The 15,022-nt window shown below is 47.0% G+C and overlaps 2 protein-coding genes across 3 annotated transcripts in view; one reads left to right on the plus strand and one right to left on the minus strand.

Annotated features, from left to right (window-relative positions):
• The window catches only part of LOC111719283 (zinc finger protein 345), a 369,988-nt gene that overhangs the window by 238,196 nt on the left and 116,770 nt on the right, over nucleotides 1–15,022 (minus strand). The window lies entirely within an intron of this gene.
• LOC116419027 (zinc finger protein 501-like) overlaps nucleotides 1–15,022 on the plus strand; it is a 37,888-nt gene that overhangs the window by 15,743 nt on the left and 7,123 nt on the right. For both annotated transcript variants that reach the window (XM_031959376.1, XM_031959444.1), the window contains exons 3-4: nucleotides 2,698–2,824; nucleotides 3,055–3,153. In XM_031959376.1, the coding sequence (XP_031815236.1) occupies nucleotides 2,698–2,824; nucleotides 3,055–3,153 (226 nt within the window). The remainder of the gene's footprint in view (nucleotides 1–2,697; nucleotides 2,825–3,054; nucleotides 3,154–15,022) is intronic.

Below are 15,022 nucleotides of genomic sequence, written 5' to 3' on the forward strand. Positions count from 1 at the left end.
GTGGGTTTGATTTGTTTGGAACCTGTCTCTTAAGGGGTCCCAGTGCTGTGGCTTATCTGCCCTGTGGGAATTGGTTAGTGTTTGGCAGGGAGGATTCTCCAGAGAAGCTGCTTCTTCAAATGATGACTCTGAGGACTGGATGCAAGCCCTGGGGTCTGCAGGAGATTGCTCCTGTCCCTGTCTGCCTTTGGCTGCAATTGGTCGGCATTTGTTGCTGGTGGTGATGGAGAGTGAGCCAAAGAGCCTCCCCCTGCCCGCCCGCCCCCACCGAGCTGATTGACTGGCAAGTGATATGAGTTTTTCTAGGCTAATTGTCCAGCCACTCCAGCAGAGCAATATCTGATACAGTGAAAAAGCCAAAGAGCATCTCGGCAGTGTCCAGAGTTGGGGAAGGCGAGGAACATCTCCACACAAGGTGGACAGGCTTCTCCTTAGGTTGTGTGAGAGGAAATGGCACAACTGTCAGTCAGTGACTTCTGGGGTGGTACAGTGGTCATCTCCCACTGGACAAGTGGTTGGGCCAGAGGGACAAAAGAATTTTGGGGGGGACTTCCCAATAGTTGTGAGCTTTGCCTGACTGGGCGTGGTCACCACCACAAGGCAAAAAACGGGGCTGGGGGCCTAGCTAACTTCCCATAACTAAGCAAGCTCCCAGCTCTGGGCCTTATAGACAGAACTGTGATATGATTCTCTCAAACTGATTAATACTAATTAGAACAGAGTAGGGGTCCAAATGAATTACCGGTTCTGTGGCCCCTGTTGCTTGAATTTCACTCCTTTCCCAGGGATCTCTGGCTCCCTTAGGGTGTTGGGGGAGGGGAGACCTTTCTTACCTCCCATTAGCCCAAGACCCCATTTATTGTGTTCTCTCAGTTTTAAGAGTGTAGGCGGGCTGGCTCCATTTCCCCTCACAGATTGACTTTTATAGAGGGATATTCGCTTTAGACCTAGAACTAGAATAAACACAAGTATGTTTCTTCTCAGCTTGGGGGAGGGAGACACAATCCCTTGTACCCCTCAGTTTCTAGGAAGCTAAGAGGAATTAGGTTCACAACTTTACTTGGTTCTTACATAGTATGTGACCCCCAGGAGCTGAGCTTCTCCGAGCTTCCCTGCTGGGCCCTTCAGTCCTCGGCTTCTAGGTTGCCGTGGTCTTCCTCTGCCTCAGGCAGGTGGTTAGAGTAAGGGCGTCGGTTTGGCTGGACAGCCAGCTGTGAGTGACGCTGGACAGCCAGCTGTGAGTGACGCTGACTGGCTCACTCCAAGGCTGCATCCACCACAGCTGTGTTAGGCCAGCACGGGATGCCATGGGGTCTCCCCTTCCCCTCCTGTGTTCCAGATGGGGGACAATTCTTGTCCCCTGTTCAGAACAGTCTTCTGGGGGCTCTGGAAAGCATAAGCAGCAACAGCAGTGTTGTATGAACATGCATTTGACAGAAGTCAGTTTTCCCCAAGTTTTCCCTCGTTCGCCAAACAGGGAAGATGTCACAAAATTTATGAATGATCATTGCTCGCTCAGTGCTGGAGGGGTACTTCATTTGGTGGTCCAAGGGCCAGAAAGTGGCTTCCCATCCCAGAGAGCACAGCCCAGACCCCGGAGAGCCCTCCCACGGGGGAGGTTCCCCCCAGGCTCTTGGATCAGCAAGCTGCCCTGCAGGGCAGAAATGGCCATACCTCCATTAGCCCCTTCTAACCCTACCTTGTATCTTGGAGAAGGTGAAGCTGGCCGGGGTCGTGCAGGAGACTGGTCCTCCGCCACTGGGCCGCCCTTGGGCTGTGCTCATGGGCTCTCTCAGGCGATGACTCCCAGGCGCTAGGCCCAGTTCTTTAAAAAGTTATTTTAGCATTTTCAAGTTCAGATTCTATACGGGCGCTCCTGCCGTTCCCGCCACTCCCTGTGGCGCCTCCAGTCACATGGGTCTGTCCCGGTGTGTCCCGGACCCGCTGGCCATTGCTTTGAGCCCCACGACATCCCGTCACAGTCACGGACCAGGGCTTGTTCCATCGGTGCCTTGGCAGGTCTCGGCCACAACAAGAGCCGCTGTCAGGGTGTTGCACAGACGTGTGCTCTCCCTGCTTTGGGGGTCTCTGGGATACAGGCCTGGCAGGGCCAGAGCGGAGGCTGCCCAGCAGGGGCCTCGGTTCCCGTGACTCCCCGGCACAGCCGGGGTGTTTCAACTGGAAGTGCCGGTGTGCCGGGGCTCGGCCTGTGCGGGCTTGGAGCAGCCAGGTCCTCCCTCCGGTGGTCCTCCCTCCGGTGGTCCTCCCTCTGGTGGTCCTCCCTCCAGTGGTCCTCCGCCTGCTCGGGCCTCTCTCCTTGGCCTTGCTCGCCCACTCTGGGCATGTCCAGCGCCTCCCTGCCTGGAGTTGTCCTGCCCCTCTGTGCCCGGGGCAGTCCCTTCTCCCTTCTTGGCGGAGGTTTTCCCGGCCGGATCCCCCTGCTCTTGCCTCCGGGCTCCCTCCGAGATCACCTGGCTCACGTGGTCGCCATCTTGCCTGTTCTCAGGGTCTGTGGGGGGGTCGCCCCTTGCTGGGGGATCGGGAGGGCAGGAGCCTGGGGCTTTGTGGCTGCAGCGCTTGCCTGGTGCCGGGGACCCCGAGCACTTCCCGAGCACATGCTGGGGACGCGGGACAAGGCTGGGGGTCTGCCCCCCTGCCCGGGCTGAGCCCTCCGTGCTGACGTCTTTCCTGTTCCAGGGCTCGGTGACCTTCCAGGACGTGTCCGTGGACTTCACGCGCGACGAGTGGAGGCACCTGGACTCCTCCCAGAAGGAGCTGTACCGGGAGGTGATGCTGGAGAACTACTGGAACCTGGCCTGCCTGGGTGAGGGCCCCTCCCCATCGGAGAGCTGTCACTGGAGCCGGGGCAGTGGGGGGGCCTCTGAGGCCTCGGGCGGCGGTCCCCGCGCGGGCTGTGCGCCCCTTGCCTGCCCTCCCCGGGGCGCATCCCCCGCAGCCCATCCCCCGCCTGAGTGCCCCCTTCGGACCCCGGGCCCGCCCCTGCCGTCCTGCGCCTGGTGCCCCGCCCCTCCATTGCCCATTTCCCGCCCACAGGACTCGCAGTTTCCAAACCGGAGGTGATTGACCGGCTGGAGCGAGGGGAGGCGCCGTGGATACCCGAGGCCAACGGCGGAGGGCACAGACGCCGCCTGGGTGAGTGCGGGCGCCCCCTGCTGGGGCCTGCTGGCAGGGCCGGCCCTGGCCGCCATTTTTCAGTTCCCATCAGGCAGCGGGATGAGTTATAGGCCCAAGGTGTGAGGGAGGCCCAGGAGGAGCCCAGCCTGTGCTCACACGGGACAAGTGCGGGCAAAGATAGGGATCCGGAGGTGTGAGGAGCCCCCAGCCCTGCCCAGCCCTGCCCAGCCCTGGGGGATCGGGAGCGCCCGTGGGGGGCGTGGCTGGGGCAGGGGCGTGGCCTATCAGTGGGTGTGACTGGGCAAGGGGCGTGGCTAGGGCAGGCCACGCTGACTGCTGCGCTCTGGTCCCAACCTGGTCCTGCATCCAGGAGGCTCCGCCTTTGCCCAGAGACACCTCGGGTCCCGGGGCGAGCTCTGTTGTACTCAGTGGCTCACACTCGGTGCCCCCCGGCAAGCCGAGCTTTGGCGTTCCCTGCTGAATGGTCCCCTTGGTTTGTAGCCTTGGGCCGCCACCCAGACCAAGGTCCGGGCGATCACGTTGGGATCTCTGGGATCGGGGAGGCTCCTTCCTTTAAATGTATGTGTGAAAAGCAGAACAGCCGGGGGCTTGTCAGTCCCGCCCCCCTCCCGGGCGTCGGTCGGCCCGCCTTCCCCAGCTCTTCCCCTGCCCGCGTTCCTTCCCTGAGGAGCTTCTCTCCCAAATGCGCCAGAACGGCACAGGCCCAAAGACCCGGGGAGGGGGGCGGCCTGGAGACAGAGCAGCAGGAAGCCGAGAAATGGAACCCAAGTGGGTCCCTCAGGGGGGATGGCCGCGAGACTGGGGGGCGTCAGCGGAAAGTGAAAAGTTTGCAACAGAAAGCATCAAAGGGAGGTTTCAGAGAAATCCGCGGGAACTGATGCAGAACCAGGTGGGCAGAACAAGGAAAACGCCTCCGGTGACCCCGGGAACGCAAAGGGGCTGCCTTGGGAAGGCTGGCGAAGAGCCTCCGGCCTCCAGAAGGCCTCAGTGTCCCCCACAGGGCCCTGTGCCAGTCTGGAGCCCTGTTGTCAGCCCCAAGGTGCGGCCCCGGGGCAGATGGGGTTTGGGGAGACCCAAAGACGGAAGCGGCTTCTGAGGAGGGCCCGATTCAGGAGGGGACACAGCAGGGCTGAGCAAGAGCCACTTAGGTTTAATCTGCCTAATTAACATGTTCTCCACCTCTACTGTCAGCAGTCAGGGAAACAGTAAAACAAAGTCCTCCTTTGTATCTGCAGGATAAATGTTCACCCTGAAAGCAACACTCTCTGGAGCCGGCACCTGACAACTGAGAGGGAAATGTTGCTATTGTCACGTTAGGGTTAATTTTCACTTTATTTTATTTAACAATAAATAATTATTCTTTCCTAATAATAGTTTTTTTTTTTTATTTTTAGAAATACATGCAAAGACAATTTTCCAAGAGAAAGACTTGGAACACAAGCCTTTGCAAGGGTGAAAAACCTTGTGTTCCAAGTCTTTCTCTTTCCCTCCCTACCACTCTCCTTGCCTGGACAGCAAGCAATCCAATATAGGTTAAATCTGCAATTCTTCGAAAGATATTTCCACATTTATCATGCTGCCCGAGCAAAGTCAGATCAAAAAGGGAAAAAATGGTAACAGAAAGAACAAGCAAGCAAACGGCAACAAAAGAAGTGGAAATGCTGTTATAGTCCACACTCAGTCCCCGGGTCCTTTCTCTGGTGTAGATGGCTCTCTTCATCACAAGATCATTGGGATTGACTTTAATCATCTTATTGTTGAAAAGAGCCAGTCTATCCAAATTCAGATCAGTTCACAACTGCACCAACAATGTATTAGTGTCCCAGTTTCCCTACATCCCCTCCAATGTATATGATGTTTTCCTGTCATCTTGGTGAATGTGAGAGGTGTGAAATGAAACCACCGAGTTGTCTCAATTTATTTTTCTCTAATGAATAGTGATTTAGAGCATTTAAAAATAATATATACTGTAAAGAACCAAGCCATACATCACAGAGATTCATAACTTCATCTACAATAATCTATTTTTTTTTTTTTTGGCAAATGGAAATGTTTGTGTTTGTTGGAGTTTGTCCTGTTCATGAAAGAAAGAACATTTGAAAACAAAGTAAATTGCACTCTGTTGCCTCTCAGAACCCATCCCTTCTCCAAAATGTATTCTCTTTTTCGAGGATCCTCTTCCTCCTCATTACTCAGCTTCACAAGCTCAGCATTTGGGCTTCATCTGCCTCATCCCCCATCTGATGACGGACGTACTTCAAGGGGTGTTTTCCAAGCCCCACAGCATTCCTCCTGGCCTGGCCCCCCTTGGTTCAGACCCTCTCTCTGCCAGGCTGATTTCAGGAGGAGATTCTGGGGAGCCCTCAGCCTAGCCCAGCTTTGGCAGTGAGCAGAAGCCCACCCTGACGTGGTCAAGGGCCCTATGGCATGTGGGCAGTGGGTGCCCCGGCGGAGCGCCCAGACCTCTGGGTAGGGACTCAGCCAGCAAGTGGCCTTGTGGTAAGAAAGGTGCCAACCTTGTCCACCCCTTCCTTGTCTTTGCTTACCTGCTGATGCTCCTTGCCTGAGGGAAGCTGAATAAGTCAGATGTGGAGGATGAAGGAATTTCCCCATGGATGGGAGTCATTTGCAGCAGACTCGTAATCACTTTTGTCATCTGTAGCCCTGCAGGCCTAGCGGAATGGCCTTGTCACCCTTTGCGCCCCCCCCCCCCCAGATTTTCAGTGGATCCCTCCAGGATAAAGCCCAAGAGCTTCAGGAGGGAGTGGAAAGGTCAGCTGTCATCTCCCATCACTCCCTACATGTGCCACTGCATTGTGCCAGAGCCTGGAACGCCCTCCCCATTGGAGCTCCCCAGTTTGAATCCTTAGCATTGTCCAAGGAATGCTCTTCTTCTGGAAATCATTTTGGTTTTGTTTTATTCCCTCCCTTCTCACTTCCCCACTATTATTACCCTTTTGTCATTTTTAGCCATTTGTAGGGTGGGAGGTAAGACTTTGGTGGGGGATGGTTCTCCTGTTATTTGTGATTTGGAACATTTTTTATATGCTTGTGAATATTTTGTGGTGTTTCTTCCAGAACTGTTTGTTCCTGTCCCTCGTTGTTTATATTTCTGGATCTAAACCTTTATCCGAGAAATTTGACACAGAGATTTTCCCCATAAACCCCTTCCCTTCTGGACTGGGGAATATTGTCTGCAAAAGCATCTCAATTTCATTATTTGGTCAGAATGATCTGCTTTCCCTTTGGCCATTGCCTGGCTTTTGCTCATGGCCAGGAGAGGTCTATGATAGGCTAATCTTCTATTTGTTTTCATAGTAGGATCCTTATATTAAGGTCCATGGTTTGTAAGGTTTTGTGGAGTGTGATGTGTGTTGCTCTCAGTCTAGTTTCTGCCAGGCTGCTTTCTAGTTCTCCCAGCAGTTTTCATCACATGGAGACGGTTTCCCTAAGGAAATGTTTTTAAGAGATACTGTTTTGTTACTGAGTTCTAATGTTTCCAATGTTCCCTCTGTAGTTCTGTGGCTGCATCTGTTTGGCTGTTGGGGTGGGAGGGATTATGCTTTTTTTTTTTCTGACTCTGAGACGCTGGATTTGGGCCCGTGCTCAATTGCTTCTGCCATCTTTTTTATTCAGCAGTCAAATGAGGATTTATTTAACATATGCGTTTCTTGTCATATCCATTTGCCAGTTCAGTAGACTAAGGTGCCCTCCCACAAAACCTCCTGAATGAAGAATTTTGCAATATGTGAATATTCAATATCCTAGCATATGAAACTGAACAACGTATCTCAAACAACACATTTTTTCTAGTTTTATTTTAATGATATATTATTTTTCAATTACAAGTAAAGATGGTTTTCAGCATTCATTTTTGTAAGATTTTGAGTTCCAATTTCTTTCTCTCCCTACCTCCTTTACCTTCTGCCTCTCCAAGGCAGCAAGCAATCTGATACATGTACAGTCGATTTAAAAAAAAAACAAACTTATTTTATTTGAAAAACAGAGTAAGAAAAAAAGAAAAAGAAAAGAAATACAAAACAAAAGAGAACATAGTGACATTCCCAGTAGAACATCAGGGAGGATTCGAAACATATGACAATAAATTAACAGATCAAGAAAGTATATATATATATAATTAGTAGAAGAAATTATATTCATAAATTTCCATTTTTACTTTCTTGTAAGTTGTTCTTTGGTTCGTTGCTGTACATTTTACTTATTTTATTCTTTCCCCCCCTTTCATCCTCTCTCCAAGCAATATACAGTTAAGAAAAGATAAATATGTAGAGAGATATATATCAAAAGCTATACATACATACATACACATACTCCACATATACACACACATCTTTCCTATTCCTGCTGATTCTTTAATATTGCTCCATTATTTGCCTTACTATTACTTAGCCTCCCCCTACCCAAGACTGCCTCTCTTGTTTTTTTCCTCATCCTTTCAGGGAAAACTTATTCCTCTTCCCTTATTTCTTTATGGATTTTGGAGGGTGCTATATCCTTCATGGGATATATGTAGTGTTGCCCATTTAATCTATTCCTGATGTGAGTAGGCTTCCTGAACTACAAGCCCTCCTTTCCCCTCTAATGCCTCTGTGTCTATTCTTTCTCTGCACGTCATTTATATAACATAATTACTATTTTAATCTTACACCTACCAATTTCTCTTTTGAGTTTACCTATTATTGATGTTAACTTTAAACATTTAATACACATATGTTAAAAAACACGAATAATTTGTCCATGTTTAAACAGTTTGTCCATAAGTTTCTCAAAACTGATTTTTCATATGGGCTCTTATAAGTTAAATTTTCTGTTAAGTTTGAGTTTCATTGATAGAAAGTCCTGAAAATCTGCAAGTTCACTTAATGTCCGTTTTTTCTCATTCAAAATTATAGATAATTTTTCTGGATATGATATTATTGACCTTAGTCCTAGCTCTTTTGCTTGTTTTGGTAGATATGATTCCAGACTTGGGATATTTTATTGTAGCTGCTGATGATTCTTGTACAATTCAATTATAGCTCCAGGGTATCTGAATTGTTTTCTTCTTGTTTCTTGCAAAATTTTCTCTTTTATCTGAAGGTTTCAAAATTTGGCAATAATATTTCTGTGTGCTTTCCACAAAGGATTTCTTTGAAGTGGTGATTGATGGATTTTTCCTATTTCTGATTTCCCCTCATGTTATGTTGCAGAGGTTCGGAAGGAGACTCCAAAAGGTTGGGGGTTGCAGCCTGGTGTTATAAGGTGTCTCAAAAGAATTTGCAGGCTTGAACCCATCTCCAAGTCAAGGGGCAAAGTTTATTGTAATTGTAATGCCAATTGAAATGGGCTAAATTCCAAAAAAAATCTAGCAAAGAACCAGGAGCAAGGAGACACATTTATCCAGTTCTCCATGTCATTGATAGGCTCATTTTATGGCCCCGAGATAGACCTGAGGGGTGGAATATTCACTCAGTCTCAGGAACTTGGTTATCACTGACCAGCAGATTATCTGTTTATAGGATCATCCTGAGGCCAGGAGACTTTAGAATCACTGAGACTGTTAGAGCAGAAGCACCCCAAAGTCAGGAGGGACTCCTTATTGCTGTTTTCCCTAGAAGCTATACTGCATCGTTTTCCTGTCTGAAGCAGTTTGAAAGGGATGGGGCTCTCATCTTCTGGAGCTGCTTTATGCCGATAAGGGGGGGTAGAGCCGTCCCTAATGGGGTTCGGATTGAGAGGGGAGGCAAGATGACAGCAGGAGCATTTGGGGTATGGGGTGGGCTGAGTGTCAGAATCAGTTAGCCCATGGTATCCAGGAGCTGGAAGATCATAGCTTGGAGTCTGGAGGAAACATCTCACAAGTAGGTTTAAAAAAGTGGGGGCCAAACATGAGCAAACAGAAAAATTAAGAATGGAATTAGTTTGGGGGTTCCTAGAGGCAGTAACCAGGAACCCTACCCAGGGGAAGATTGGGGGGGGTAGATGAGGCTATCATGGATGTCTCCCTTTTCGGGGGGTAAATACCAAAGATATCCCAAATCCCTGCTTTTGTCTCCCCAGAGGAGCAGGTGTAATGGATAGAATAGCTGCAGTATGCACAGTGAAAGGAGTACTCAGGGGCCTACACACAAACCTCTTAATGTTGAAAAGGCATTAAGCCCGAGGGGAGAGGAGATAATAATTAGTCTTCTGTGGGTTTATCTCCTTAGAAAAAACCTGAGCCTGCAGGCTTACAAGGGAAGGCTTTTTCCCAGTTAGTAAAGGTGTTGACAAAGACCAAAAGTCGTTTGAAGCCCCAGCATGTGTAGGATCCATCTGCCGGTCCTCCCTTGGGTATGTCCCCCTCAGGCTTCAGGATGGGGGTGGTTAACACCATGGGCACAAACTGGACAGACCTGATAGACCTCTTTAATTGTTTCTCCCAGCTTGTGACCTGTGAAAATAGGTTTCACAAGGGATTGGAGAGCCTGATTTCCCAAGTGAGTAGTTTGATGTGGGACATAGAGAAGCTTCCTCTGGGCTAGGAAAATTATTTTTTAAAAGTTTACAGAACTTACATATGTAGGAGATTCTGTTTAACTTGTTTTATATGTTTCAACTTATCCCAGTGCAAAGGATTAATCATTCAACAAGTTTATAGGTTCTTAGTAAACACATTTCTTTTTTAGGAACTATATGTCCTGAACAGGCTCATTTCTCAGGGCTGATGACGTGGCTTTCCCTGATGGTTAAGAAAACTGGCAAGCTTACAAATTAAGGGGAGTTGGGAAAGACCCAGGGAAGGGGCTGTTGCCCACCCCAACTATTCTTAGTGTTTTCATGGGCTGAGCTGTTTAATGCTGTGCTGTGAAGGGGGAAAGGGAGCTGCACACCTCATAGTTGGAGGCGAACTCATAAGGCTTTCACCTCCTCCCTCTTGTTCCACTCATAGTAGTTACCAATTTTAGGTTTAACATGATGACAGTAATTCCAAATAACTTAGTTAACAATTTTAGAATTTTCCTAAGTAATAACCAAACAGTTTTAGTTGTAGTTTCTATTCCCTTAAATAAGTTTCCCATATGTTTTAGGCAGAAAACAAGGGAATTATTAAAACTGAGATAAAACAGATTTTAAAATCGACTTAACTTTAGTTCATGAGATACCCTAAATTCTAATTAAATGTTCTAGACCCACTGAATTGCCCAATTCACACAAACCATTAATGTTGTGTGAGCCAGGAAATGGTTAAGGGTCCAGTTTTCACTGACAGAGCCCTCAGAAGTCTGATTCTAGATAACTCAAAAATAGCCAGAGGCTTTAAAGTTGTTGCAAGCTGCTTTTCTGGCTCCCTAAAGTTCCCAAACTCTTAAATCTTCTGTTAACCCTGTCAGTGCAAATAGATTACAATTCACATATCCTTTTAGTGACTTTAATTAGGCCTTCTTTAAAATTGCTTTTACAATCATATCTCAAAATAACAAATTGCGCTGAACTGAGTGTATTTTCTTTCTCTCCCTCTCACCCTTCCATCCATGTATCCCTGATGCAGTCAGGGAAGGAAGGAAGGGGGAAGAAAGAGAAAGAGACTCTCTTTCCTTTATGCACTATCTTCCTAGTCCTGGGGAGGCCTGAATTTAGCCGAATTTGCTTCCAAGGTATTTTACACACTCAACAATCATTTATCTCAATACTGACATTGTTTGCTGGTCACGTCTAAAAACCCAGGCAAAGTTGTCAAACATGAAGCGATTGTATACAATACAGCACTTCGTAGAGCATTTGGTTTATGTAAGCACTTTTGCAGTCATGTGATCTTCACAACAGTCATTATTAGTGCTCTCTACACATCAGAAAATTGGGCAGATAAAATAATTTGCCAAAAATCATGTAGCTGATACACATCCACAACTGAAACTGAGAATGGTGGGCTTATCCCATGGAGGGGCTGACTGGCTTTCTCCCCTCCCACTGCCATGCTGGGTGCTGCCAGGGGCACCCGGATTTTTCCAGGCAGTTCCTGGACAGAATCCATCAGAGGCTGGGGTGACTGATGCCAGGATCTCCCTTGGATGGTGGTTTCAGGTGCCACAGCTTAGGGAAAGCTGACCATGGAGCCTGACCTCCACTCCTTCCCCATTCCCCCAAGCTGGGTTGGGGAGGTCTTTGGGAAAGGTTGTGTGGGGTCCTCATGGCTGTTGCTGCTTAGTGGAATTTGAGTTTCCCTACAATTCATCAGCATTCTCTTTTCTTAATCTGATCTGAGATGAGAGGGGTTAGCAAACCAAAGGACTTGGGCTATACTGATCTTGTTAGCAGTCCCCAAACTGAGATACACTTAGGACTCTGGAGAGGCGATTAGAGAGGGTCCCTTAATACCTCCTGGTGGCTTTCCCAAAGGAGCAGAAGGGGACTTTGGACAAGACAGGAGTCAAGGGTTAGCAAGAAGTTGCTGTTTACCTCTGTTCTTTTTTTGTTTGTTTTCTTTCAGAATGGGGTGAATTCCTGGAATTATCCCCAATTTTTCTTACAATCTTAAAATGACTAATTACCAGACTTCTTAATCATTGCTCTTTAAACCTTGAGAATCTGCTAAAATGTTATTTTACTTTTAATTGGCTAACTTTATTTCTGTAGCCCTCAGCTTGGTCAGAGCTGAAGTTCACAGGAAAAAGTTAGGCTTTTTCCCCTTTTAAGGGGGAGTCAAGGATGTTAAGAAACTTTCCTAGTATTCAACTGCAGCATAAAAGGTTTTTTGATTGCTGGTTGCATTTGAAATCTTTCCAGGGAACAAAATCTAGCTCACAGAACAAACATGACACAGACATTCTGCACAGAGACACAGACACAGACAAAATGACATGGAAGAGGGCTGTCCCATCTTTGCCCAAAGCTTTCCTATAACACTTTTGTCTCCTCTGGCATCGAGAAGGTGAAAAGGTGGCAAAGGTTGCCTAGGAACTTTGCCCAAAACTGCAAATAATTTCCACATTTGGGAGTTCCCAGCCAAGGAAAACTTGCTGAGCATAGGGCTCGTGATGATCCAGACAAGCCTTGTCCCAGTGGCTTGGGGGTGTCCCAGCTATAGGATTGAGGGAGAAAAAATGGGGGGCTCAGGGTGACAGGGAATCAAGCCAGGGGAGTCCAGACTGTCCCCCTACCAGGCCACCAAGTGTTGAGGTTCAGGATGTGTGGAACGTAAGTCTCTGAGATCTCTCAGGTATAAAGAGAAAGTCTTACTCCTTTCTCATGAGAACCGGGCATGGGAGGTAGGGCCAAGCCCAGGCTGCAGGGACAGTCTGTGTGTTTCCTGATGCAACATTAACCCCCTCTCCTTCTTGCTGGCTCATTCTCTTGCTGGCTCATTAGCTGAGAATGTGGCCTTGCATTTAGGCTGTACTAGGAAGCATTAAACCAGTCAGCGCTGGCTTAGTGGGGAACGGGAAGTCTTCCCTGTACAGTTAGAAAGCCTCAGTTCTGAAGTGCTCAGCTTTCCTTACAATCCATTTCTCACTGCCTAAATTACTATACTTACCTTTGTCAGCAAGGTGGTATCTCTGCTGATTAGTCTGCTGTCCAGACTCACCATGGATTTCCTTCCAAGCAGCAAGTCTTTTAAATTTATGGCTGCAGTTCTCATCTGCAGTGACCTTTGAGCCCAAGAATATACAATCTGATCCAGCTTCCATTTCTTCTCCCTCTATTTGTCTGGAATTGATGGAGATTATTGCGAAGATCTTAGTTTTTCTTAATGTTAAGCTTTGAGCCAGCTTTTATTTTCTCCTCTTTTACTCTCATTAAGAGGCTTTTTAATTCCTTTCTTCACTTTTTGCCATCAGAGTGGTATCATGGGCAGATCTGAACGTGTTGACATTTCTCACAACCTTAATCCCAGCTTTGGATTCATCCAGTCTGCCTTTTTGCATGATGTATAAATGAGTTACTATAAGTTAAATACATTCAAGTTAAATAAATAAGGTGATATTATAAAGCTTTGGCGTTCTCTTTTTCCAATCTTAAACAAATTGGGTGCTCTGTGTTTGGTTCTAGCTTTTGCTTTGGTCTGCATACATCCTTGGGAGGCAAGTAAAATGATCTCTTTGGGGATGACTGCCTTACAATACAGTTTGAGGTATGGAAGTGTTATTTCCCCCTTTGTTCCTACTTCTTTTCATCATTTCCCTTGATCATGGATCTTTTGTTCCAAATAAACTTTATTATTTTTATGATTTCCTACAAAGTATTCTTTTGATAATTTGGTTAATATAGCATTAAAAGTGTAAATTAACTTAGTGGCATTGTCATTTTTATTATATTGGCACAGCCTAACTCATGAGTTATGAGCCACTGAATATTCCTTCAAGTTTTTGGGTTGTTCTTTGGTTTTTTAAGCTCTTTGTGTTTGATTATACAATGTTTTGCATGCTTTGGTAGAATGATTCACCAGATTTTTTCTATGCATTTCATAGTTATTTGGTATTAGATTTCCCTTTCTATTATTGCTTCTCATGTTTTATTATTATTAGAATATAGGAAGGCTTTTGATTTCTAAGAATTTATTTTGTAGCCTGAAGCTTTGTTAAAGTTGTTAGTTTCTTCAGTTAATATCTTTGCTGATTCCCTGGGGTTTTTCCAAGTGAACCTTTATATTATCAGCAATTAAGAGTTTTTTTCCCTCCTCTTTACCAGTTTTAATGCCTCTAATTTCTTCTTAGTGCTGTTACTAGCATTTTCAAAATTAATCCTATATGAGATTGGGCAAGCCACAGACTTTTATTTTATTCTTTTTAAAAATTTTATTTTATTTTCAATTTCAAATTTTTCCCCCTCACTCCTTGCTTTCCCCTACCCGTTGAGAAAGCAGGGGAATCAAATCTTCTCACAAATTTGTATAGTTAAATAAAACTTGGACTGGAAATAGATAAGCCCAAAATGAATGAACAGTCACCAATTTGCTGTCCCTCCCATCATCTCTGTCACATCCCCTTCATCCCAGCCCTTTAATCTCTCTACTAGTTCCTTCCCGCTCATCCTCAAACAGCCAGTCAGGGGACCATTCACTAGCACTGTACTCAGGGAGTTGGGCTGCCAAGAGAAAGCCCAAAACAGTCCCTGCTTTTAGGGAGTTCACATCCCAAGGTGGGAGAGCCCCTCAGGCCCTTCTTTGCCTGACTAGACTCATTCTGTCATCCCAACAATCACGTCCTGCTTACCTGTGGCTTCCAGCGCAGATGTATCCTTAGGCCTGCAGCCTAAGACCCCAGCAGCCCCTCTGCCCAGCAACTGCTGCCACCTGTGCCGCGGGCAGTGACTTTTTGTCCCCCTTTGGCCCTCCTGAATGCCCTAGGACTGCCACATTCAGGTCCTGACCCCTCCCAGCGAGACTCTCCTTTGTTTTCCTGATTTGCTTATTGTATCACTCTTTAATCTCAATTTTGACCTTCTCTTGGGATAGGTGTTAGCTGGAGGTCAATGCCTAGTTCCTGCCACACTGTTTTCCAATTTTCCCGAAATATTTGTCCAATAGTGAGTTCTTATCTCAGAAGCTGGGGTCTCTGGGTTATCTATCAAACCCTAGACCGTGTCTTCTTGTAGCCCAACCTATTCCACCACTAGATTACTCTATTTCCAGCCAGAATCGAATGGTTCCGATGACAGCGGCTTTATAATGTTGTTCTAGATCTGGTCTGCTATCAACCCCCAGCCCCATTTTGCATAAGTTATGAAATTTTAATGTTTCATTTCTGCTCTTGGATGGCAGAGTTGTTTCAATAAACGTAAATGGTCCAGAAAAAGTAAATCAGGCTCAGAGTAGAACGTCCACTTGCTGGTTTACGGAGCTTTTTTGGTGTGTTCTCTCTGCGCGTCGTGTTGCTCCCTCCCTCCC

This window comes from Sarcophilus harrisii, chromosome 1, assembly GCF_902635505.1.
Source record: "Sarcophilus harrisii chromosome 1, mSarHar1.11, whole genome shotgun sequence".
In the NCBI taxonomy this organism is placed as follows: Eukaryota; Metazoa; Chordata; class Mammalia; order Dasyuromorphia; family Dasyuridae; genus Sarcophilus; species Sarcophilus harrisii.